The sequence below is a fragment of the Perca fluviatilis genome, chromosome 16 (genome assembly GCF_010015445.1).
Source record: "Perca fluviatilis chromosome 16, GENO_Pfluv_1.0, whole genome shotgun sequence".
NCBI lineage: Eukaryota > Metazoa > Chordata > Actinopteri > Perciformes > Percidae > Perca > Perca fluviatilis.
The window spans coordinates 23,239,476-23,262,614 of record NC_053127.1 but is presented as its reverse complement, the minus strand read 5'-3'; the positions used below and the strand labels follow the sequence as shown (position 1 = coordinate 23,262,614).

Genomic DNA, 23,139 nt, shown 5'->3' with positions numbered 1-23,139 from the left:
ATTATATTATAAGACCTCGGCACTTTTCATCATACTGTCTAAACTAATTTAGTATTAATTGTACTGCATAAGTGTTACAAAGGCGCGTCTAACCGAGAAGAGTGTTACTCTCAGTTTAACGCATATTCCGCCTTAAAAACGAGCAGACTTCCTGTTCCCTCACAAATAGATGTACTGTTCCTTTAACTAAAGGGGCCGCGCAGTTGAAGCTGCAACCGTTTACAGGCTAGCTAACCCTCCTCTCACTCAGGATCCATTCATAAATAAGACATCGTGTGGAAAAGGAAGCTCACACAACATCTGATTTTTCATTCAGCGGACCGTATGAGAGGGGCGAGCAGGAACCAGACATGTTCACCTCGCTCGGGCACTGTGTGTGTGTGTCGGGGGCACAGTGGAGAGAGCAGAAGTGAATTCCCATGGCTGACCCCCCTGCTGATGGTTTTGACTTTATGTGCGAGCCGTCAGGAGGCAGCTTGAGCCAGCTCAGAGCGTTTGTCAAACCTACAAATGCTCGTTTCCTCAGAAGGTTTGGTGTTTTATACGTGCTTCCGCCTTACACAAGTCATCCTGGTTTAAATAGTCTACCGCTTTCATCCCTCATTTTTTTTGTTGATAAATGACAATACACCAGCGGAGCAGAGGACCTGACATACCGATGGAGCAGTGAATTATGGCAGCTAAAGAGGAACTCTATGCCAAAGTGACGCCGCGGAGGCAGCGCCAGAGCCGGCCAAGCACCATCAAACATGGGTCCACTCTGGACGTGCTGCTGTCCATGGGCTTCCCCAAGACCAGGGCGTGAGTACACAGCTGTACTGTCCCAAGAGACACACACACACACACACACACACACACACACACACACACACACACACACACACACACACACGTTATTGGGGTCAAGTCAAATTACCCCTTTTAACTGTTTTAACTGTAGTTTTTGCTCTGGAATACACAGCCATACTGCATGTTCCACAGCAAGGTTATGCAAAAATGATTTAATGGCACTTATTTAGATTGTTGGTGTGCCATATGGTCTCTTTTTTGTTGTTGTGTCAAATACAAAGTTACGTTGACCTTTTATAACATGGTTGTTGTTGCTACACGATAAGTGCAATGCAGAGTATAGCGGAGTATGTCTTCAGATCCTTGTAATACAAAATTGCAAACACTTAATTACAAGTACAACACTTTACTTAAAGAAAAGTATGTATAACTAGATAAATGTACCTACATTTCAAAAGTAAAAGTACCTGTGTGTACTTATAGTTGGAGTACCCCCTGTCAGTTTTATATTGTATATTAACACATAAGCTGCATTTTAAAGTTGTGGATAGTGTAATTGGAGCTATTTTTTTAAAACTATTGTATACAGTAATGTAGTTAAATGTACTGTATAACATGCAACATATTTTATATGCGTATTGTCTGCAAAGTCACCAGTAACTGCAAATAAATAAGTAAAAGTAAAATGAAATACTCAAATAAAGTACTACTTAATAAAAGTACTTAATTCACTTACTGTGTTTTAGTTACTTTTCACCAGCAATGCAACAGAAAAACAGCATCATCACTTGTATAGGTACAGTATTTGTGTAGCTGTGTTTGTGCGTATACGTGTCCATATGTTGTTTGGACATATTTCCCACTACAAAAGAAAAATACGAGAGATGCTCAGTGTTTTCTGAGTCACGCCTTTCCCTCGCCAACTCTTCTTGTTTTTCATTGAAAACCTGATCCTGTGGGCATTCCTTCATGCTCCTCATCACTTCTTCTCATTCATCTTTGAGAGAAGAAGTTGCCAGGAAACAAGCAGTGTTGGCTTGTGAATGCAGTGTATGGATTATGCAATTGTATTAAAAAGTAATGTGTAGTCTGCTTGCTACTAGTGTTTGTCGGCTCAAACACAACATCTCAGTTAAACCGTTCATAATTATTAAACAAATGCTGGATAATTGTAGGTTATTTAATGATTGATTGTATTGATTATAGTAGATTATTCATATGAATTTCATAAGGGAATTTAAAGCAGCATTTGGCATTAAGTCTTAATATATGTGACCAAAAATCAACAGAAGCATTTATCTTAACCAGAGAAATTATAAAAATGTAAAATATGGAGCTGCTGCATGAATGGGAGAGTACCTTTTATAGACATTCAAAATGTAACATTTATGTTTCAAAGTGTGCTTTATAAAACCCATTTTGCCTATTTTCTTCAGGGTAACTATGCCTATTTAACACCAGCTTTTATCCTTTTACACCTAACTACAGCCTTTGACGTGGGACGTATGGTCACACGTTTTACATCTCAGCCTGCTCCCACTGTATGAACTCTACCTAAATATATAATCTATTATACTAATGTCCCTTATCATTGTTCGGGCTGTCAGTGACTCCCAAATTATATATCAAGCCTGATGATTTGAACAGCCTCATCTTACACAAAAGCCTTTCCGTTTACGCAGCGTGTATCAAAATTGTGTCCCATGTAACAAAAGAAATTTGAAATAGTTCACTATGAGTCTCTGACAGCAGCGACAGTAATCTCAGAGTGCTGTGATTAACTCCCAGATCTTTTTCTTGCTTCAATATCCGAATTGTAGGATGTAAATCTGTCTCCCCATGTAAAACAAGGGACTAAAATTTAGGAATGACTGTTGGCAGATATCAGAGTTGTGCTAATTAGGCCAAAAGTGTTAAAGTCTTTATTCTTTTAACTAGACAGATACAGTACCTCCAAAATTAAGCCTTTTTATCTTCTGCAAGCCTGGCTAAGGTCATCCAGGCTTTTGTTGATCCAGACTGCAGCTCTCTTTTCCTGCCTAATGAACCACTGCAGACACAATGAGTGACTGTGGTTGGTTATATTGGCAGACTCACATCTATTACTGATGACAGACTAATATACTCTGATCGAAGCAATACAATTATAATGAGGCAGAATAATTCAACGTCATTACCTTCAAGCCTGTCTGGCCTAATGTCAATGGAGACACAATAACAACTGAATGAGAAGATACAGACAGTTATGTAATGCTACATGATGTCTATGCACCTCACCCTGGGGTGTTTAAGTTTGCTGTGTTGGTTTGGCTCGATTTTTCTCTCTGGAGCTTATGGCACAGTAGTAGTACATACAGAATTAAGTAACATGGGTATTGATGGATATAAAAAAACCAAAAAAACAGTCATACTAGCACTGACACAAAACCCAAGTTTTGATACCAATACCAAAAAGATAAATTTTTCGTACTCTGAGGAATATAATTTAATGTTTTACATTTATTTGTACAACAAAATCTTCTTTCATGCTTAAAGCTTCTATACTGACTGATTTTTTTTAATATTAATATTAACAGTGGAACCTGATCGATGTGTAAACAGGCAACTGTTTGCTAACGCTTTCCCCATAACACGGTATAATAAGGTAACAATATTGTGTCAGTGTTGTGTTTACAGCTTGCCCCCAAGTTTTTTTTTCCTTTCTGTCTAAACACAAGCAGCTGTGCAAGATGCCAGCTTTCAGTACTGCGACGCTATTCCAATTCCTGGAAATCTGTGGCTGTGCAGATTGTCACTTTCTCTTCGGTTCAGCCACCAATCCAGACACTGCTGATGCTGTACAACTTCAAAATAAACTTCTGCTTTGCACGTTTTTGCTGTCAGGCCCTTCCCTAGACTTTGGTGGGAGAGGAAGAAGGAATAATAGGAACATCAGTTATCAGTCATAGCTTCAGGGAACAAGGTCTTCATTGTGATTGAGGAAGTTTTTTTTTTTTTTAAGCCAGCATGAATCATGCATACACATACACAGAAACTGCCCCTCTATTAAATTGGGGGGATTTTCTGCTGAGTCATTCAGGAATTGAATAGTGTAATCGGAGCTAGTGGACAGTGGTCTCTCCCTGTTCTGATCGTGTCTCGGAAGCAGATTTGGATACTGATCCAACTGAGAATATGACAGTTTCATCGTGTTTGTTTTGCTTTTGGTATAGCTGCAGAATGTTAGGATTGGACAAAAGTAGAGTTAGATCATTTTTTGTTGAACTATGAGTTGCTTTGGAAGTTTTCCCCTTCCTTCCTCCTCCATTACCTGGTTTAACCAGAGCCACAGCCAAGAGTTTACAAACCACTGAGGTCAGGTCTTTTTAATAGGATTAAGGAGTTCTTTAAAACTCAACTAAATAAATAACTGTTTGAGAACTTTGCCTCTGTTTTCTTTATAATCAGTAACCAATTACATAGTGTTTTCCAAGAAATTTCCCAAAACCTATTTGGAAATTACAGATACCTGTAAAATAAAGCATTCCAGTTAAATTTCTCAACAAAATGTACACAAATACTAAATCTATTTTTTTTATTTTTTTTTGGCCTAAATCTAATCCAGTTAAAATATAGTTCATATATAGTCCATATAGTCTATTTTTTAAGCAGGAATTAGCCTGACAACTGTTTTTCTAATTGTAGAATGTAACAAATAAAATCCTGAAGACTTGGCTTAACATTTGAATAACTCTCTGTTAAGGTCCAGTGAGCAGTCTCCTGTCATGAGAAACATTTTCTCTGAGAACTGAAATGGCCAGGCAGTGTTGTGATGTTACTGTATATCTTTGATTGTTCATTTAATCCCCTGAACCTGCTTTCATTTAATGATTAATAATTCCATGACGTTTCTCTCATTGCACTTGTGTAAAGGGGGACTTCCTTGTATCATCGTGACCATGGCTAAATATTATTTGTTGTAGGTTACTTTCCTTTATATTTTCCACTCGTTCCTTTTATTGTGCCTGTGCAGTCTTATCAGTGTATTCAAAGTCTTTTAAGTATATGACGCGTTTATAGAGGAACAATCCCATGAGAAACACATTATTGTGTGTGTGTGTGTGTGTGTTCAGTTTTAAATGTGCTTGTGGCCAAAATAACTGGGCATGCTGGAGTCACATACACACCTGAAAATTGGGAGCAACACACATCCCCCTAAAGAGTCCCTGTGCTGCTTGGCTGAACACAGGAATCTGAATTATAGTTATTGTGTTCTAAACGAAGTGGAGAGCTGAATTTAACCACCTGATTTTAAACAAATGAGGTGCTGCTAAGTGGTCATGGGAAGCAACCTTATAACACCAAAGTAAACAGACGGCATGTCTGTGGCTCCTTGTATCTACTTTAGCTTTGCTTCGTTTCATTACACAGAGGAATTAATGTGGCAATTGTGAGCAAGGGAAACAGGAAGTTGATGACCAAAATGTAAGAGAACACGGACTGCCATGACGGAGGCCGAGGCCTTTTTACTCTATCTGGTACTAACAACATGTAGACGGAGGCATTGAACCAGAGGAAGAGAATTTTCCTGCAAGGCTATACAGCAATGTCATGTGATATTTTAGACTAATCGCAGATGTTTCGCTGGTGTGTGGAAAAATCAACTGCCATAATTTGGTCAGAAAGCCTGTGCTCACAACAACAATATGGCTCCTTTCTGAGTGGTCAGTTACTACTTAAATAAATATATAACTCTGAAGTCACATAAAGAAGAAACACAGGCACCACAAAAATTACCACCTAAAATCTGAAATTACGACTGGTTTTAGATTTATACAAATGCCAATTTATATCTGTAGTTGTTGGCCAATTGTTATGTTTTCTTAGGTAAATTGTGTCACTGAAATAATTAGACAACAATTACTGGGGGGGCATGGTGGAATGTCAGTGATGTTTGACTGATTAGTGCAGTCCTTTATTATTTTTTCCAACCAACAGTCCAAAAAAACAATTATATTCAGTGTACAATGGCATAAAATGGAGAGAAGCAGCAAATCCTCACATCTGATGATTAGATTGATTAATTGAAAAATTGTTTCTGCACTAGACTGACTACTGCCTGATGACATTTGACAATTTGACACTTAAAACAACCAAGCATGACAAATGTTCAATGGTTTGTGTTTGTTTGTTTTTTTGCATCCCTGTTTGCAATTTTTATATTTTTCCTCACTAGGAGCTTTTAAGAGAATTAAAATTTTATATCATGAATTGATTTGCGTCTATGATATTTGCTCTGTTTTCAAAATGTTGAACTGAGTGTTTTCCATTTGATTGATATTTGGTTTTTAATTGGTCATGCAAAAGGGCACTCTCAGTTTAAGATTATGCATCCTCCTCTTGGATGGTAGTGAGCTCCAGTTTTATAAAACAATGGCAAAATCTATAGAACAGCTCTGTTTTGTATGCTTTAATAGTAATTCAACTATTGAGGTAGCTTTTATACAGTGCTTATTTCATACAGACAAAAACTTTCGCCTCTCACGTGTTCCTTACGGTTTCATTGTGCTTCTCAAATGAAGACTTCAAAGCCACTGTGGTTACTGAGCTGTAACACTATCTAGCTGAGATAACATTATGTACGGTACATTTTTGTTTTTTTCATCCTGTCAGTCTGTGAAGCCTTTGTGTCTTAAAGAGGAAGTCACACAGACGTACATGCAAACCGTTCTTCCACTGACATCAGTTTCATAACTCCTGCCATTACAACTACATGTCTCACTCCATTTTAATCGTGCATGCAAAAAAGAATTACGAGAAACTTTTTTAGTTTAAACAAGGGCTCCACATAATAATTACTACACATAACGTATGCATGCATGTGATACTTTGGTTCCTCCACGTGCAGTGTGCAAGAACAAACTCTAAGCTTGTACTCAAGGCAGACTAGAGGAAATCGCCCATTTCTGGAAGTGGCTTGTGACCTTTACTGAGCGCTCTGTTGAGACGGTCGTTTGAGGGCGGCTGAAGCAGTTGGATTTTGGAGTTTGGTATACTGACTGAGAACGTTTTTCTCATCAAAAGAAGGCCTGAAGATTGCAAACTTTACTGACTGAACAGAATACATGTTTAAAAATCTTCTGCTGAGGCTTTGTACTTCCTGACAGATAACTTTTCAGCTGATCTGTGTGATCTGGAAATCAAATTGTCAAGGTTTAATTAAAATAAGAAGGTCTTGATTTGGGTGTGTAAACAACAGCTGTAACTCTCAAACATATGCTTTGTTCGCTTAGCTTCATATGACACATTGGGGGACTTTGAAGAGTGCTGGGGGGATGCATCACTATTTTGGCACCGTGCCTCATTGGTAAAACATTTGCTTTGTTCACTTTGTGTTGTTTTGCTGACTTTACTCATGCAGCGCTAAAAATAACACTTGTGATGAAACGGCACACTTAATTGATAAGCATTGATAATTATTAGTTTAATTTGATAAGCTTGATGGGCACCTAGCGAAGAATTGTTAACATTCTTTAGTTGCACAAAGGCCCGCACAGTTAATTTAATGGTGTCAATCTCTGACTTGCTCTGTCTGCCCTTTTGGACTTCTCAGCTCTCTCCTTCAGAAATAATGAAGTGAAACGGGCAGAAGAAGTTCCAGACACTGGCTGTACACAGCTAGCTTTGTTAAAGATGTGCTGCTGAAACGTTTTCCTTGTCAGCTTGAAAGAAAAGCTGTATGAGTGTGAAAAACCATGAGCTGGTCTTGTTAGTGACCCTAAACAAAATGTTGTGGTACCAAAACACTCAAAACAATTGCCACCATTCATTCCCAGCATTAATTGAATAGTTTGACATTGTGTGAAATATGCTTATTCACTTTCTTACCAAGAGTAAGATGAGAAAATTGTTACCACTTTCATGTCTGTACCGTAAATATGAAGCTATCGCTAGCAGCCACTTAGCTTGTGGCTAGTGTATCCACAGATGGGGAGACAGCTAGCTTGGCTCTGACCCTGCTAATACCTCTAAATGTATCTAATTAACCGGCTGTAACAGGATGTATTTAATCCATACACAATCAGAAATGTAAAAACATTTTCAGGCAAGTTACGCATTGTAACAGACTCCATAAGTCACTGTGCTGTTTTTAGCCAGTTAGCTTTTACATTTCAGTTTGTGTGTGGTTTAACAAATGAGGTTCAACAAGTTAAATAGTGAGCTTTAGAGGTGGATTTTTCAGCTTTAGCGTAAACCAGGCTAGCTGTTTTCCTCTGCTTCCAGTCTTTATGCTAAGCTAAGCTAATTGACTCCCAGCTCTAGCTACTTAATACACAGAAATGAAGAGTGGCATCTATCTTTCCATATAACTCTTGGCAAGAAAATTAATACATTTATCTTGCAAATGTCAAACTTTAATTTACACTAATTTCATTATATATATATTATTACAACTTTGCACACCTTTTGAACGTCTTTGTGTCCTACATCACATCCTAAACAGAGTTGTTGCAAAGCCATAAGCTTTTTTTTTTTTTTTTGACTGGGCAGTCAGCTAGTGAAAAGGGCTGTAACATGTGGTGTTTGGCTCGGCATGGGCTCACCAGGCTTTAGCATGGTCTGCCAGACTGGACTTAGGGAAGCACATTTCCTCTGCTGATGAGGCTGTCTTAAGGGTGCAGTCTGGAGGGGAGCAGCAGTGCCCTCCGCGCTGTTGGAGTGATAAGTGGTTAGTGATGAATGTTCGCCATTGGCTTGTAAACAGGAAATGATGATTTGCCTATAGAGCTGAGTCTGGGAGGGGCTCTTGGGAGTATGTAGCTGTGTGTGTAGGTTGAGACTAGGGATGTCCCAATCAGGTTTTTTTGCCATTTGATTTTGAGTATCTAACGATACCGAGTCCCGATCCGATACTTCTATAATATATATAAAAAAAAATCCAGGATGTTCCTTATTTTTTATTTAATTCCCCTCCAGACCGCAGACATACTCGCGCTTTCTGCTTCAAGCTGCTTCCATGTTCTACTTTGCCGGCATTTAACCAATAGCGTCTCTGCAACAAAGTGATGTCATGCCGCACGCGTTGCTGTTTCTGTGTGGAGTCAAAAGGGTCTAACTCTTTGCCACCGCATAACTATAGATGTGTTAAAAAATAATGAGAATATATATACATATATATCCGAGTCCTGATCGGGAGGTAACGTCCGATTCCGATCGAGTCTGAAACCACGTGATCGGGCCCGATTTCCGATCACGTGATCGGATCTGGACATCCCTAGTTGAGACCATAGACTGTATATTATTATTATTAATATTAACAGTCTATGGTTGAGACAGGGTGACATGGTATATTGTTAATGTCAGTTTGAAGTGCTTGTTACTTTTGGCTTAAGTTTATGAATTTCTTTTTACTTCTTGGCTAATATGTTGCCATGAAAGGCAAGTTGATTCTTGTCACAGGAACTTCAAACACACTCAAACACACTCACACTATCACACTAATGATATACTATGAGAAGTGTGAAGATTGTCTGATATTAAGCGATAACGTTCTTTAGCAGCCAGGAAGATATCCAAGTTTAGTAAAAAGGTCAGCTGTAATAAACCGTCCAAAGCCACAAATGCTGCTGTTTAAACACGCAACAGGCAGCCAGAACATTTTATCTGTAGTAGGGTTAAATGTAGGAACAGGAACAGAAAACTCTTGCCATATGTAGATGGAAAAATTATTTGATATAGTTAAAAATGAATTAGTTTCCAATACCGCCTCCAGTTGTAGTACATGTGCAAATGAATTGTAAGCACTCATCTCATAATGGACACTGTTATTAATTAATAACAGTACTGCTGATTTCAAGGCCATACTAGGGGGCGACTTCTCTTCCTAGCACCCTCTACGCCTTTTGTCTAGCTGTGAACAGGAAATGCAGTTTAAAAATAACTCGCTCAGTTCTTGCTAAGAGCAAAGGAGAGGCCTCCGGGTTAGCTGCATTTATTGAGGACAGTTGGCCCGTGACTGTTTCAATGAATATTCAGCTCAACAAAAACAAACTTGAATAAAGTTTATTTTTAAAAATACTAAGTGTCGAACAGCAGATGCTACACACATGGCTATTGTGCAAGAGGTACTGTCTTCCTGGCCAAAACATGGACCAGCTGGCCCATAAGAGAGAGACAGCGCCTGTGAATCTCCACCATCTCTGCCCAGCGCTGCTCCCAGACGGTCAATTTCTGATGTCCGCATCCGGCTTTCTTCTGTCTCGAGAAATGGAAACAGAACAGAATTGCCAATATATAATCCAAACATGTTATTCTTAACATATAGTGTGAAAAAGACAACACTTTGCATGTAGTGTTAGGTACACATCCATGCAATATAAAGGCCAACAGGGGCTTTGAATTGGGGAGAATGGTGGAAGTCAAAGTTAGTAAAAAGTTAGTTTTCTTTGTGTCTAAAACTATATTAAAACCTATCTTCCCCTTCTGAAAGGTGAATATGGGAGTTAATAAGCTATTAACTCCCACATTCCAAGAAAAGTTCCAGACAATCATGTCCAAAAAACAAGGGAAAGAAAGATGTTGAGAAAGCAAGCAATCTGAGGAAAAACAACTGTAATATGGGTGTGTTGATTAGAACCAATAGCTTGCTGGTATTGTAATAGTTAGGTTGTTGATAGATGTGTGGAGCTGAAATTATTAGTCGAGTAATTGATCAACAGTAATCAATTATTCTTTTTTTTTTTAACAATAATTCTCTGATTTCAGCTTCTAAAATGTGAACATTGTATGGTTTTCTTGGCCTTCTATTAAAGTAAATTAGATATCCTTTTGGATTGTTGTTCGGACACTAAACGCATTAAAGCAACACTAGAAAACTTTTCCCGCGTCTGTCCCCCTACAGGTTGGAAGCGGAGTTGTCCATTACATTACATTACGCAAGTTTGCCAGATCGGGTAGCCGATCTGTAGTTCGAATGAGACATAATGAGACATTATGACAGTGGTAATGGACAATTCTGCTTCCAACCTGTAGGGGGACCGAAGCGGGAAAAGTGCTCTAGTTTTGCTTTAATGTGTTTAGTTGTTGATTCCATTATTTGTGCACGCGTAAGAAAGGGGGGGCCCCACTGAGGCAGCATAATGCAAGGATCCACATTTTTTACATTGTGCATGCAAGACAGTATGTTGTACTTTGTGAAAGAGCAAAACTATACATCTCACCTTTTAAAGTTTTCGTCACTGCAGTCTGAGCCAGGCCAAATGTCTTTCTGCTGTCTTGAATTTTTTTTAAATTAACTTTATTTAGAAGCATACAAAAATTCAGACATCCCAGAACATGATCTTCGTTCAGTACTAGACACCTGAGAACATGACTGTCAGAAATACAGAATGAAGTACAAAATAAAAAAAGGGTATCTTGTAAAAGTGTGGGAAAGGGGATTCATTCAAGTACATTTCTAAGGAATCAAATTTTAATGAATTTTTACGACCAAAATGTGTAACAGGCGATTCCGTGCTTTACAAAGTGTTTCTTACATCTCATAGTGAGAGCAGCTCTATCATTGTTATTACACTGTGAATTGTTGTGTCACTTGGAAATTGGTGCAAAAACGACAAAGGCCCGCCATCAAGCATAATGGTGTAAAGAAACAATCCACAGTTAATTGTGAGCACATAACAAGTCAGCAGTGTCGGCTGGCGGTTATTTACCTGGGTGGGGCTACAGGCACTGATGGCTTCAGCTAACACACTAGTAGTGTTGTCTAGCTTAGTGCACTAAGCTTTTCTATTTTCTCACTAAGCAGAAGGATCCTCCGGAAAACAAAAAAACAAGAAGTTTATTTAAACATTTAAATTCAACTTTAACGCTGAATGTACAATTTTTTTTTCTCCATAACATAATAAAATATACATTTCATGAATTTTTATATTTTCTGTAGTCTAAATGTACACTGTAAAGCTTTTTAGGGGAACAATGTAGTACAATGTAATAAAAATAAATAGTAGATCAGGCTAGCAGCATATAGTCAATATTAAAGGATTAAGAGCAACTATCATTTCGTTTCATATTTGGACAACTTTTGTGTGTTGGCAAAGACAGTTAAGTCTTTTTCATATACATTCAGCCATGAAATGCCATGCACACTGTTAACATCGTATTCCATCTATTGTATAACCTATTTACAGTCCTGAAGGTTAACCTCCAGCCTCCTGCATTAACATTTTGAGCGAATACCAAAGCATCTTTTGTTTTAGACATTGCTGTTATTTATCCTCCTCCAGCATCCCACATCAATAAGTAAAAATGGCAAACAACACCACGCTGTATTTCATGCTTGACAATGTATTATTATTTATACCTGGAATAGTGTTTTTAGTCATTTAAGCAGTCTAAAAGCAGATTCAATTCAAGTAAACCTCTCTGTGAGCGTAAGACCTTTTCTATTATATCACGTCTCAAGGGTTCACTCTCATAAAATACCACAGAGATAAGAGGCAAGCAATCCAATGTTCTAGCCTGGATTGGATTGTGTGATTCCTCAGTCACATCTGCTTGTAATCCCATCGTGCCTTCTGAGAGAAAAATCCTCTTCTTTTCCTCCTCCACACAGCACCAGGTGGAATCTCTGAATAAGACAACTGTAGCCAGCAAATGATTCTCTGTCTTGCATGCAGCAGTGGTTTATACTGTAGGAATACAAATTGATTAATTAGGTCAAATGTTGTCAGCTGCTGTCTGCCAGGATAAAGTGAACAAACAGGGGACTTTAATTCAAGTTTTGCCTGTTTTTGTCTGTCTTTAATTCAGATTTACCCTGCATATATTTGTGTGTGCATGCATATAGTAGCTCTGTGAGCCATCTGTTAGGTTGATGTAGCCTTGGCGTTCCCATGCTGCATGCTGTGCTCGGTCAGGGCACACTGCCCCGGGGTTCAGGGACTTTGCCGTATCTAGGACCCTCTCAGTGGGACAAATTTAAAAATAGCTCATCGAATTTGAACGCTGGAGTGGCACAATGAACACTGTCAATGTCGGCACACATAGAGAGCTGCAACACGTCTATGTGATGCTGTGAATTAAGTCAAACAGAGGCTCTGCGATAGTGAAGTAAACAGCACTTCCTGCTTGTTCATTTTACTTTGATACCAGTGGTAGATGTTTGTTTGCTCTTCATTAGATTGGCCATTTAGCCCAGTGACAATTAGTAGAGCCCGACCGATATATCAGCGGGCCGATATTAGGCATTTTCCAAACTATCGGTATCGGCATTTATAATGGCCGATAAATGAATATTTAAAAACGGAAACACCCTTCAACCATGCTGTGAGTGTTGCCGTTGCATAGTTTGTCCATCAGAGGGCGCTCTACAACGTCCCTGTTGGCAACACTCGTGTTTCATATTTTAAGTTTGTATTTTTACACATTTTATTTATCAGAACTTTAATATATTTTGATATTCCTCTATTCTGTTGTGACAATAAAGCAAACAAGTTTATTTTTAAACTGCCATATCAAATTGTTTTAGTGAGGACTCATAAATAACTACAAATAACTAATGTTAGGGAAATCTGTTTGTTTTATTACGCGTTTTTGGATATTTTTATAAAATATATATCAGCCGATATATCGGAATATCAGATTTTTAAATCACCAAATACTTGTATCGATATCGGCCTTTCTTTATCAGTCGGGCTCTAACAATTAGTGCTGTCTTTATGGACAGTTAGCCTTTAGATAAAGCATGGCATCATTATGGAGGCTCTGTTTAAGTGGAAAGTTTGTGCTAATGTGTGGCAAATCTTTTAGTTCAACTCAGTTCAGTTCAGCAGTGCAGCCACAATAAACCAAGCAGTCCACAATCGCATCAATTATAAAAACAAAACATAACAATACAGGCTTTGCAGACTAGTCAGTCCAGTGTGATAAATAAAATATGCCACTGATGCGTTGATTGACTAAAAAACTGGGCAGAGATGAAGAATTACAGTCCCATCTAGATACTCTGTGTTAGTCCCCTCGAAACCAAAGAAAGCTGCTGGAAGCAGTGAATCCCTTCAGAGGTTTTATAAAAAGACACTAATTAGATTTTGAGCACTCAAGAGTAATCATGCAATCAGCTCGCAAGAAGTTATAGTTTTATGAAATGACACAGATAAATCATGTCGTAGAGCATGGACGATGCCTTTTTCTTACTGTAATATTTAGGGGGTCTTAATATTTTGACATTTGGCTGCTACAGAAATGTATTGTTAACCTAGAATGTGAGCTGTTTTGCCGCCAAAAACCCTCTCCTCGATAACACAGTGCTCATTATTAAGTCATTGACTGAATCACTTGTAACAGAATCATGTTCACATTCAGATGTTAAACCCAGTATACACTGCATACTGGGATTTGCATCTACTGAGCTAAACAGACTTTGCTGATGATAGAACCAGATATTTTTGATATTTTCATAGCAAAGAATGTGTTTTAAATCAGCATCAATGCTGTTTCATGAACCTCTGGTCTGAATAATAAACTCCTGTTCTGAATTATTAGGGTTATTTACGGCTTTGTGGGGTTGTTTTTTTTGTTTGGTGGGGGGGAGGGGGGGAAGCACCCTCCTTAAAAAAAAGAGGGGGAAAAAAAAAAAATTTTTTTTTTGTGTTTTTTTTTTTTTTTCTTTTTTTTTTTTTTTTTTTTGGTTGTTGTTTTGGTGGGGGGGAAAAAGGGAGGGGGGGGGGTGTGGGGGGGGGGGGGGGTTTTTTTTAAGTAGGGTGGGGGGGGGGGGCACACACTCTTACCCACACGCTCTCCCACAGTTATTAATGCACAACTGGAACGCAAACAGAAACGCTGGTAATGGTAAATACAACATCTAGTGACCTAACCCTCTCAACATTGTATTGACGTGTCACTGTGCTAGTACAACAGTACTGCCCTCTGTTGGACATCAGCCGTCCTCTCTCTCCTACTTAGCTCCCACTCCTCACTTATCACTTTGTGTATTCTTGTCTGTCGCTCCAGGCTCTTCTCCCACGTGGATGACCCCTTCTTGGATGACCCTCTGCCCAGAGAGTATGTGTTGTATCTGCGACCCAGTGGCCCGCTGCTCCAGCAGCTCTCACACTTCTGGCAGCAGTCCCGCCTCTCTTGTGGCAAGAATAAGGCACACAACATCTTCCCCCACATCACCCTCTGCCAGTTCTTTATGGTCAGTGTCTGTAAGTGCTCATGTTCTGGCTGTTCACAGCAGTTTTACATTTGATAACTTCCTGTTTTGCTGTCTCAGTGTGCCGACGGGAAGGTGGAGGCTCTGACCGATGCTCTCCAGACCACCGTGGCCAAGTGGAAAGGTCGTATACCAATGCCCCTCCCGCTGGAGCTCTACACCTCCTCAACCTTTATTGGCCTCTTTGTGGAGGAGCAGATGGCGGAGGTGCTGAAGAGTTTCGCTTCTGATTTTGCAACTGAAGCAACCGCTAAAGCAGGTTTGAGGCCCCCTATGTCCCTTTGACGGAAATCACAGTAAACATGTACACTGTCTTGTAGACCTAATGTTCCCAGGCCTGTTCGAGAATGATGTCGTTTAAGAGGCTCTCATTTTGATATTCATGTGTGGACAGTTGTGGACTAATTGCGTTTACTGTAATCATATTTTGGGGATGAGCCAAGCAGTATCACCAGATACATTTTCATTTTTCTGTCAGTGGAGAACCGCCAAAGAATGGAAAACAGTACGTCATTGTCATGAGTATACGTAAATACATCTGCTTTGCACATTTCTCTCTTTTTCCTTTGTCCAGATGTTCATGTCGAGCCTCATAAGAAACAACTTCATGTCACTTTGGCATACCACTTCCAAGCCAGTCACCTTCCAATTTTGGAGAAGTTGGCCAAAACGGTGGATGTGTCTTCAGGCTGTGACTGGCTGGCTGTGCTCTTCTCCCGGGATATTCGGTTCGCTAATCATGAGGTTTGATTTGCTTCCATTCAAAATTCGTACTTCCTCTTAACATGTATGTTTCCCACTTTTGGACATGAAGTGAAAGAAATGTTGCTACAATCATAATTATCCCTAAAAGAATAGATCCAAGATCTTCATGATTATTCTACAGTACCTCTGTCTAATAGCTGTTAACCATCTGACCCCTGTAGACACTGCAAGTCATGTACCCGTATGTGCCTCAGAATGACGATGAGCTCGAGCTGCTGCCAGGAGACTTTATTTTCATGTCTTCGGTGGAGCAAAGCAGTGCCAGTGAGGGCTGGCTGTACGGCACCTCGCTGGGATCGGGGCTGTCGGGCCTGCTGCCTGAGAACTACGTAAACCGTGCTGATGAGTCTGACACTTGGGTCGTCCATGGGTAAGGATGGGAAGCACGATATCCACAAACACCATGTGTTTCTTTCTTGCAATGAAAAATTCCGTGACACATAAGGAGCCCTACTAGGAGGCCCTGGGATCGGATTTGATCAATGACTTGCACATACTATAAGAGAAGTAGCAGATCATCACTGATTGCTTCTCTAATCCACCATGTGCCTTTTTGCAACCACTTCACAAATCAGTGGGTGTTATATCAAAACTGACAATTCACAAATCCCTTCAGTGTTAAGCACAAATGCACACATCATAAGAAGATGTTTCTAAGATGATTGGAAAGATTAAAGGCAGAAAGAAAGAAAATGAATCATCATCTTGGCCTGCGTCTTGACCAGACGTGTATAAAGTACTAGAGACCCATACTTGACTTGAGTAGAAGTAGAAGTGCTCTTTAAGCACAACACTTAAGTAAAAGTACTAAAGTATTAAACATTTTTTGTACTTAAGTATTGCAAGTAGTTTATTTTAAAATCTACTACTCAAGTACTGAAAGTTAAAGTACAAGTATTGTTATTTAGTTATTAAAGAAAGCAGTCAAAAGTTTAAATATCATATTTTTTATATTATTTCAAATGTTTAGCCTAAGGCTGTAGCCAACGGAATTAACAAATATTATTAAAAATAACAAATATTAACAAATACTGAAATAAAATTTACAATTATCATACTGTGCAAGTAAAATGAACATCCTCTCCAGCACAGTAACAATTCAAGCCCCAAAAAAACACTAGCTAGTAACATGTGTGATGTAGCTACAGGAAAGTTAGCAAGCTAGCAAAACACAGATAAACTGGCAGCTTCACATCACAGGGTCAAACGGTTAACATTCAGTACTCACTGCAGACTGAAACAACTCAGGAATAGCTTAATCTGATGCAACAATAGCTAAATAGAAAGAGTACAAACTTACACCGTCTCTGAACGGGCAACCGTAATGAAAAGAAACATGACGCAATCTCAGGGATTAGTAACTAACGTACACACACTGTAACCTACACAGTCTCCGTAGCGTGAGGAATTCACAACAGTAACGAGTAACGATGCAGCACATAAAAAATCTATCGGAGTAAAAGTATTTCATTCATCGAAAATATGTACTCAAGTAAAAGTGGAAGTAGGAGAAAAGAATAATACTCCAGTAGAGAACAGATACAGCCTTTTAGTACTTAAGTAGAAGTGAAGTAGTTCTACTTCGTTACTATACAACTCTGGTCTTGACTAACCGTTTGACTGGCTCCTTCGCCCACATTACTACACTCCTTGAACAGGTTATGCTCCCTCCCTTCCTCCTTCTTCCTTCCATTCATTGTTCTCACTCTATTGATGTTTTCAAGACACATAAACCCCACTTTTACTCACTGACTTTACACTGTGCCTTACTTTTGCTTATCCCTGTGTTTCTCTGTGGTCATATGCTGTACGCTGTATGTCTGTAGGAGTTTGTTGATTGTGTGTACATCTTCTTTAGTTTCTTTCTTTGCACTGTGGATGAACGGTGTTGTATTTAAAGTGCAAGTGTGAATAAAGTCGAATTTTCTGTGTTTTATCTGATCCTCAGGTCTCACTCTATGCTCACCTGTGCCTCCCCATCTAACTCTGGCAGCGCCGTGTCTGGGTTATTATTTGATGGACAGCTGAATGACAGTCTGCTTGACAGTCTTATGGATACTCCCGGCCTCGCTGGCCTCTGTCCTCCTATGCAGGTACAGCATTATTGTATTATGTGACTTTTCCTATGGCTTCCAGAAAAACAAAGGTATCGTCAGGCTGCATGCTGAAGTGAAGAGAACAACATGAACCTCACTGAGTGCGTTATAATCCCAATAATTACTGTGTGCTTCTAGCAGGAGCTGAAGATTTAATGCTGATTTAATGCAACCTTTCTCTAATGCTTCACGATTTAAAATGAATCTTTATTTCAGGTGTTGAGGCCGACCAGTCAATCCTCCCTGTCCAAAATGAGACTGTTTGTGTGTCGCCATGGGGAGAGGATGGATGTGGTGTTTGGGAAACACTGGATTACTCAGTGCTTTGACTCCAAAGGTTAGCCTGCAGGGGACATATAGTCATTTTTATACTGAAGGCTTACATTAGACACTTAAGTTTAGTAATCCCTTCTTGTGTAAGATTCTCATTTGTGTTTCCCCAGGCCGATACATTCGCTCTAATCTCAACATGCCATCCAGCCTGCCAGCTAGAATCGGAGGTCACCGGGACTATGATAAGGATTGTCCAATAACTGTGTTTGGCTCCACCCAGGCCCGTCTTGTAGGTGGGTACATCTTAAATACAGTTTATTTGGATGTTGTTAAAACATTATTATAGATTACTGAGGCTTTTAGGTTTTTAAGGATTGTTAAATACAGTAAAGATTGTGTCTATATAACAATTAAATCATGTTGCATTTTGGTCCATTTCAGGTGAAGCCCTGTTAGAAAGCCACACAACAATAGACTTTGTTTACTGCTCTCCTTCTCTTCGCTGCATCCAGACTGCTCAGCACATTCTGCAGGGTAGGACCTCATCAATACTCTGACCACAGTCACAGACCAGTTACACAACATCTATTCAGGTTCTTCAGATGACATGTTAGGCATGTACATTTCAAAAAGGTACTGCTGCATGATGATGATGATGATGATGATGGATTTTTAGTTTTGGTCTGAAACCCTCAGTTTGGCACGGATCTCCAATAGGATTTGTCTAGTTATATAAACTTACAACAAGACGTCTGTGGTACCTAGAGACATCATTAGGAAACACAACGGATAGGAAAAGAAAGGTTTATCAGGAGGTCTAACTTATTTTTCCCCATCACAGCAAAACACCTAATTAATGTTGTTATTTTTTTGTCACAGCCTTTTAAACTTCCAAGTTATTTCATGTTAGGACACGTGACCATCACAATTACTCTTATTGCACAGAGTTTTACATTTCATGTGAAGGTGTATTTATAGATTTTCTGTAAAGTAAGAGCAAGACAAATTGACATGACAGAGTAGATGGAGAGACCTCTTCCTGCCTGACAGTTTCTGTTTGTGTTTCTGTGTCAGGTCTCCAGCAGGAGGGAAAGACAAAAATCCGTGTGGAGCCTGGATTGTTTGAATGGACGAAGTGGGTTGCAGGCACATGTTTACCCGTCTGGATCCCCCCAACTGAGCTGGCTGCAGCTAACCTGAGTGTTGACACAACATACAGGTACATGGCAACACCCACGCTATAGCATCTATAAGCTACGGAGCTCCCCTGGTCCCACTTTGTCAAAAAAAATATTTATAACTATCTTATGGCCTCAAGATACTATCTCGTGGCCTCAAGATACTATCTCATGGCCTCAAGATAGTATCTTGTGGCCTCAAGATAGTGTAGAGATGTAGTATAGTGCAATACTTCACATTCTGTGCAATATTCTCTGTTTTAATATTCAGTGTGCAATATAGTTTGCTGCAGTTCTGCTTCTATTTATTTACTAGTACTGTTCATCACAATTCTGTTAATACAGTAATGTAAATATTGTAGGCTGCATATCCATAGTCCTTTATAATTCTTCTTCATATTTTATAGCCTATATTTATACTTTTTACATGTATATATGTCACAAAGTGGAGCCAGGCAGCCAGAGTTTTCTTATGTTGTATATAGTGTGGTGTTTCGGGTGTTTTATTTTGTATATAGTGTGGTGTTTTGGTTTGCCTGGCACAGAACTGAAGACTCCTCCCAGCACACCTGAGGCAGATCTCATCAGGAGAGATGCTGGAGGAACACGGAACCCGCTCCACATTTTGATAATGAATGTCTGAGACACAAGGAGGAAAGAGGAGCGGATAGAGAGCGAAAAAGAAACGTTGGGGACGGAGCACAGATAGACGGGCAGGACAGCGGAGCCGGAGGACAGCTGTGGATGTTTGGAGGATCGGCGCGTTGGCGTTGTGCGAGTGCGATTTGGGCAAAAATAGAAAATCTGATTTCATCCAGTCTATAGAGAAAGGGACTACAGTCTTTACCCTTTTCTGTTTGAGGGAGGGGGGAAGAGGGCCAGCAGCACGCAACGTCCACTCTGCTTTTCCCGTTCGGGACACAACGCCAACGTTGTCCTCCAGCTCCGGCTCCGGCTCCGCTGTACTGCCCGTCTATCTGTGCTCCGTCCCCAACGTTTCTTTTTCGCTCTCTATCCGCTCATCTTTCCTCCTTGTGTCTCAGCCATTCATAATACAAAATAAAACACCCGAAACACCACACTATATACAACATAAGAAAACTCTGGCTGCCTGGCTCCACTTTGTGACATATATACATGTAAAAAGTATAAATATAGGCTATAAAATATGAAGAAGAATTATCTCGTGGCCTCAAGATACGTATCTCGTGGCCACGAGATAGTTATAATAAATTTTTTTTACAAAGTGGGACCAGGGGGGCTCCGTAATAAGCTTTTATCTGTGATGCTGCAATTTACTATTGTCCTTTCTATTTACCGTTTTGTCCCTAGACCTCATATTCCCATAAGTAAGTTGGCGGTGTCAGAGACCTATGACACATACATCAGCAGGAGCTTCCAAGTAACCAGAGAGATCCTGTCAGAGAGCAAAGGCCTGGGTAAGGTGGAGTTGTAAACATATTATCCAGGGTTTTTAAACGAATACCACCTTTACTAAGCACCAAATGTTGGCAGCATTTACTGGCTACAAGTCCACTTTCTTTTCGAGATGATTACATGTTAATGCTTATTGTTAACTGATGTTTTCCTGTTCTAAATTTAATCTCTGGCGGCCACTGTACACTAAGCATGAGCCAATGAAATCAAAACTAAACAATGGGATCTGCCTGAAACAGACTCCTGCTTTGCTGGCCCTACACAAAGAAAATGTACTGGACTCTACACGCCATACCATAAAACCTTGAAATTGAATAGGGTGACACAATAAGCACTTTGTTTTTAGCTTGCTGGCCTTCTGATTCAAGATGTTTAATTTGGATGCTTTCCTAATCTTCATATTAAAGGAAATAAGTCAAAGAACCCGAACATTTCATGCTGCATATTTTTTGACAACTGAGTGCCCATAAACAGTAGAGAAAGCTAATGGTATCTGTGGAATGCGGTTCTCTGTTCTGTACCTCTTTCACACAGGAAACACAGTCCTGATTGTGGCCCATGCGTCCTCGCTGGAGGCTTGCACTCGCCAGATACAAGGCCTCAGCCCCCAAAACTCCAAGGACTTTGTCCAAGTTGTCCGAAAGGTCAGTTTGCTGCTTTAGTTACAACGCCTCTTTCATTTCTATCCTCTCCTCATCTCTTTTTCTTTGATAACATGCACATCTGTCGTCTCTTTGTGCAGATTCCTTACTTGGGTTTTTGCGCTTGTGAAGAAATGGGAGAGACCGGGGTGTGGCAGCTGGTCGACCCACCCATCTTGCCTCTGACACATGGACCCAATCACAGTTTCAACTGGAGGGAAATGCTAATACAAGACTGAAGATGTGCTGTTTGGCTCTCTATCTTTTGGGCAGCCCTGAACTGCTGGAAAAAAATATTTATTTTTAACCCACTCTTCTGCTATAAATCCAGCCCAACTACCAAAAAAAACCAAAACACGTCTAGCTTCCGTCAAAGACATCATGCAAATGTATTCAGACACACAGCTCAGGAATGAGAAAATACAGTTTTTGTAGAGATCACGGCAAAAATGAGCTACAGATTGGATGGCAGTTTGTTGCGTTTCCCCCTTTGTTTGTACTTCTTTGCCCAAAATGTGGAGGTGCTATGAAAAATATGTATAGTTCTTGATGGTTGCGCATGAATCTGGTTTTATAGCTCCTCCTCAGGCTCTACAAGACATTGTGCTCTGCTGCCTTCTTACACCGTGTGACAAAAACTAGATGAGAAAGACTTAAACCACAGAAATATTTTTTCATGTGTCAGAAATTATTATTTAACTTGTAGCTACGACCCTCCTGCGAAAAAGGTCAAAAGAAATGTTGACAATCAGACAGGGGAAAACTGATCTTCATTGTTTCTGGTGCTGAGGTGGGTAGTTTATGATACCTGTTTTATTCCTGTAAGTGTCATATCATTAAGTGATTCTTCTAAGTTAACATTTATGTGCACACATGAATATTTTACCTCCCTGTAATGCAGTTTTGATTAGCACCCACAGGAGCAACCAAGGCAGTATGACTTAAGAAAATTAATATAATGAAATACAGACTGCTGTTGAGTGCATTGACTAAAACCTTTGCTTGTTCATCACGACCCTAAAACTCTGTAAGCTTGATAACCACGCTGCTTTTCAAACACTTGGTGCATTTTATTTCTTTGGTTATGTCAAATGCTTTAAGTGCTCACTGCCTATACGATTTATTTGATATATGACTCAAAAATTATTAAAGCAAGGTTGTGGAGTTATAAAGGCCGTTACATACCAGCCTGTGCCATGTGTTCTGTGAAAACATCACTTCTTCACGTTAGTAATCAGTGGGAATTAAGGTTGCTCTTAATTTTCAGTTCTGTTTTTAGACAAACCGCAGTACGGCTGTTATTGTTGTTAAAAGAAGAAGAAAAAAACGAGCAGGCATTGTGCAGCTAACACTTCAAACAGTTACTGTCTGTCTTGCATCAGTGATATGCTGTTGATGCTGAAAACATCTACCAAATATTTTTTTACTGACTATAACTTAGCACCAGTTGCAATTGGCCTATCTGTCACATGCAGAGCAGTATTAAAATGAATAAGGGGTATTAAAAAAAACAATACAGCCTTTTCCACAGCAGACATTTTGACTTTTGATTGCAGGAAAAACACAGGAAAAACATTAATGATGGGTCATTTTATTAAGTATGGAAGTAAGCTATTCCAGTGACCCGACATGCACAAGGACTTCCCCTAAGTCGAATGCAGCCATCATTAATGTTATTAAATACACCTGTGCGTTTCCTCCTGTAACGTGTTACATGACACAATGCTTGGTCTATTAGTTCTGAGACTCATAATTCTGGAAAGAAA

General features: G+C 39.6%; 1 protein-coding gene across 1 annotated transcript; it reads left to right on the top strand.

Annotated features, from left to right (window-relative positions):
- Positions 1 to 83: 83 nt before the first annotated feature.
- ubash3ba (ubiquitin associated and SH3 domain containing Ba) lies at positions 84 to 22,560 on the top strand. Its single transcript, XM_039778001.1, has 13 exons — positions 84 to 802; positions 14,678 to 14,965; positions 15,044 to 15,242; positions 15,558 to 15,727; positions 15,910 to 16,118; positions 17,697 to 17,841; positions 18,061 to 18,181; positions 18,288 to 18,410; positions 18,559 to 18,651; positions 19,192 to 19,336; positions 20,628 to 20,734; positions 21,267 to 21,376; positions 21,475 to 22,560. The coding sequence occupies exons 1-13, from the start codon at positions 674 to 676 to the stop codon at positions 21,610 to 21,612; spliced, it is 1,977 nt and encodes a 658-aa protein (XP_039633935.1). The 5' UTR covers positions 84 to 673; the 3' UTR covers positions 21,613 to 22,560.
- The last annotated feature ends 579 nt before the right edge of the window (positions 22,561 to 23,139 follow it).

Bases quoted from the DNA above. Each gene is read 5' to 3' on its own strand.
- ubash3ba (XM_039778001.1), top strand. From the start codon at position 674: ATGGCAGCTAAAGAGGAACTCTATGCCAAAGTGACGCCGCGGAGGCAG. The intron at 803-14,677 runs TGAGTACACAGC...TCACTGTGCTAG, and splicing joins GCTTCCCCAAGACCAGGGCG to TACAACAGTACTGCCCTCTG. The intron at 18,411-18,558 runs GTGGGTACATCT...GGTCCATTTCAG, and splicing joins CACCCAGGCCCGTCTTGTAG to GTGAAGCCCTGTTAGAAAGC.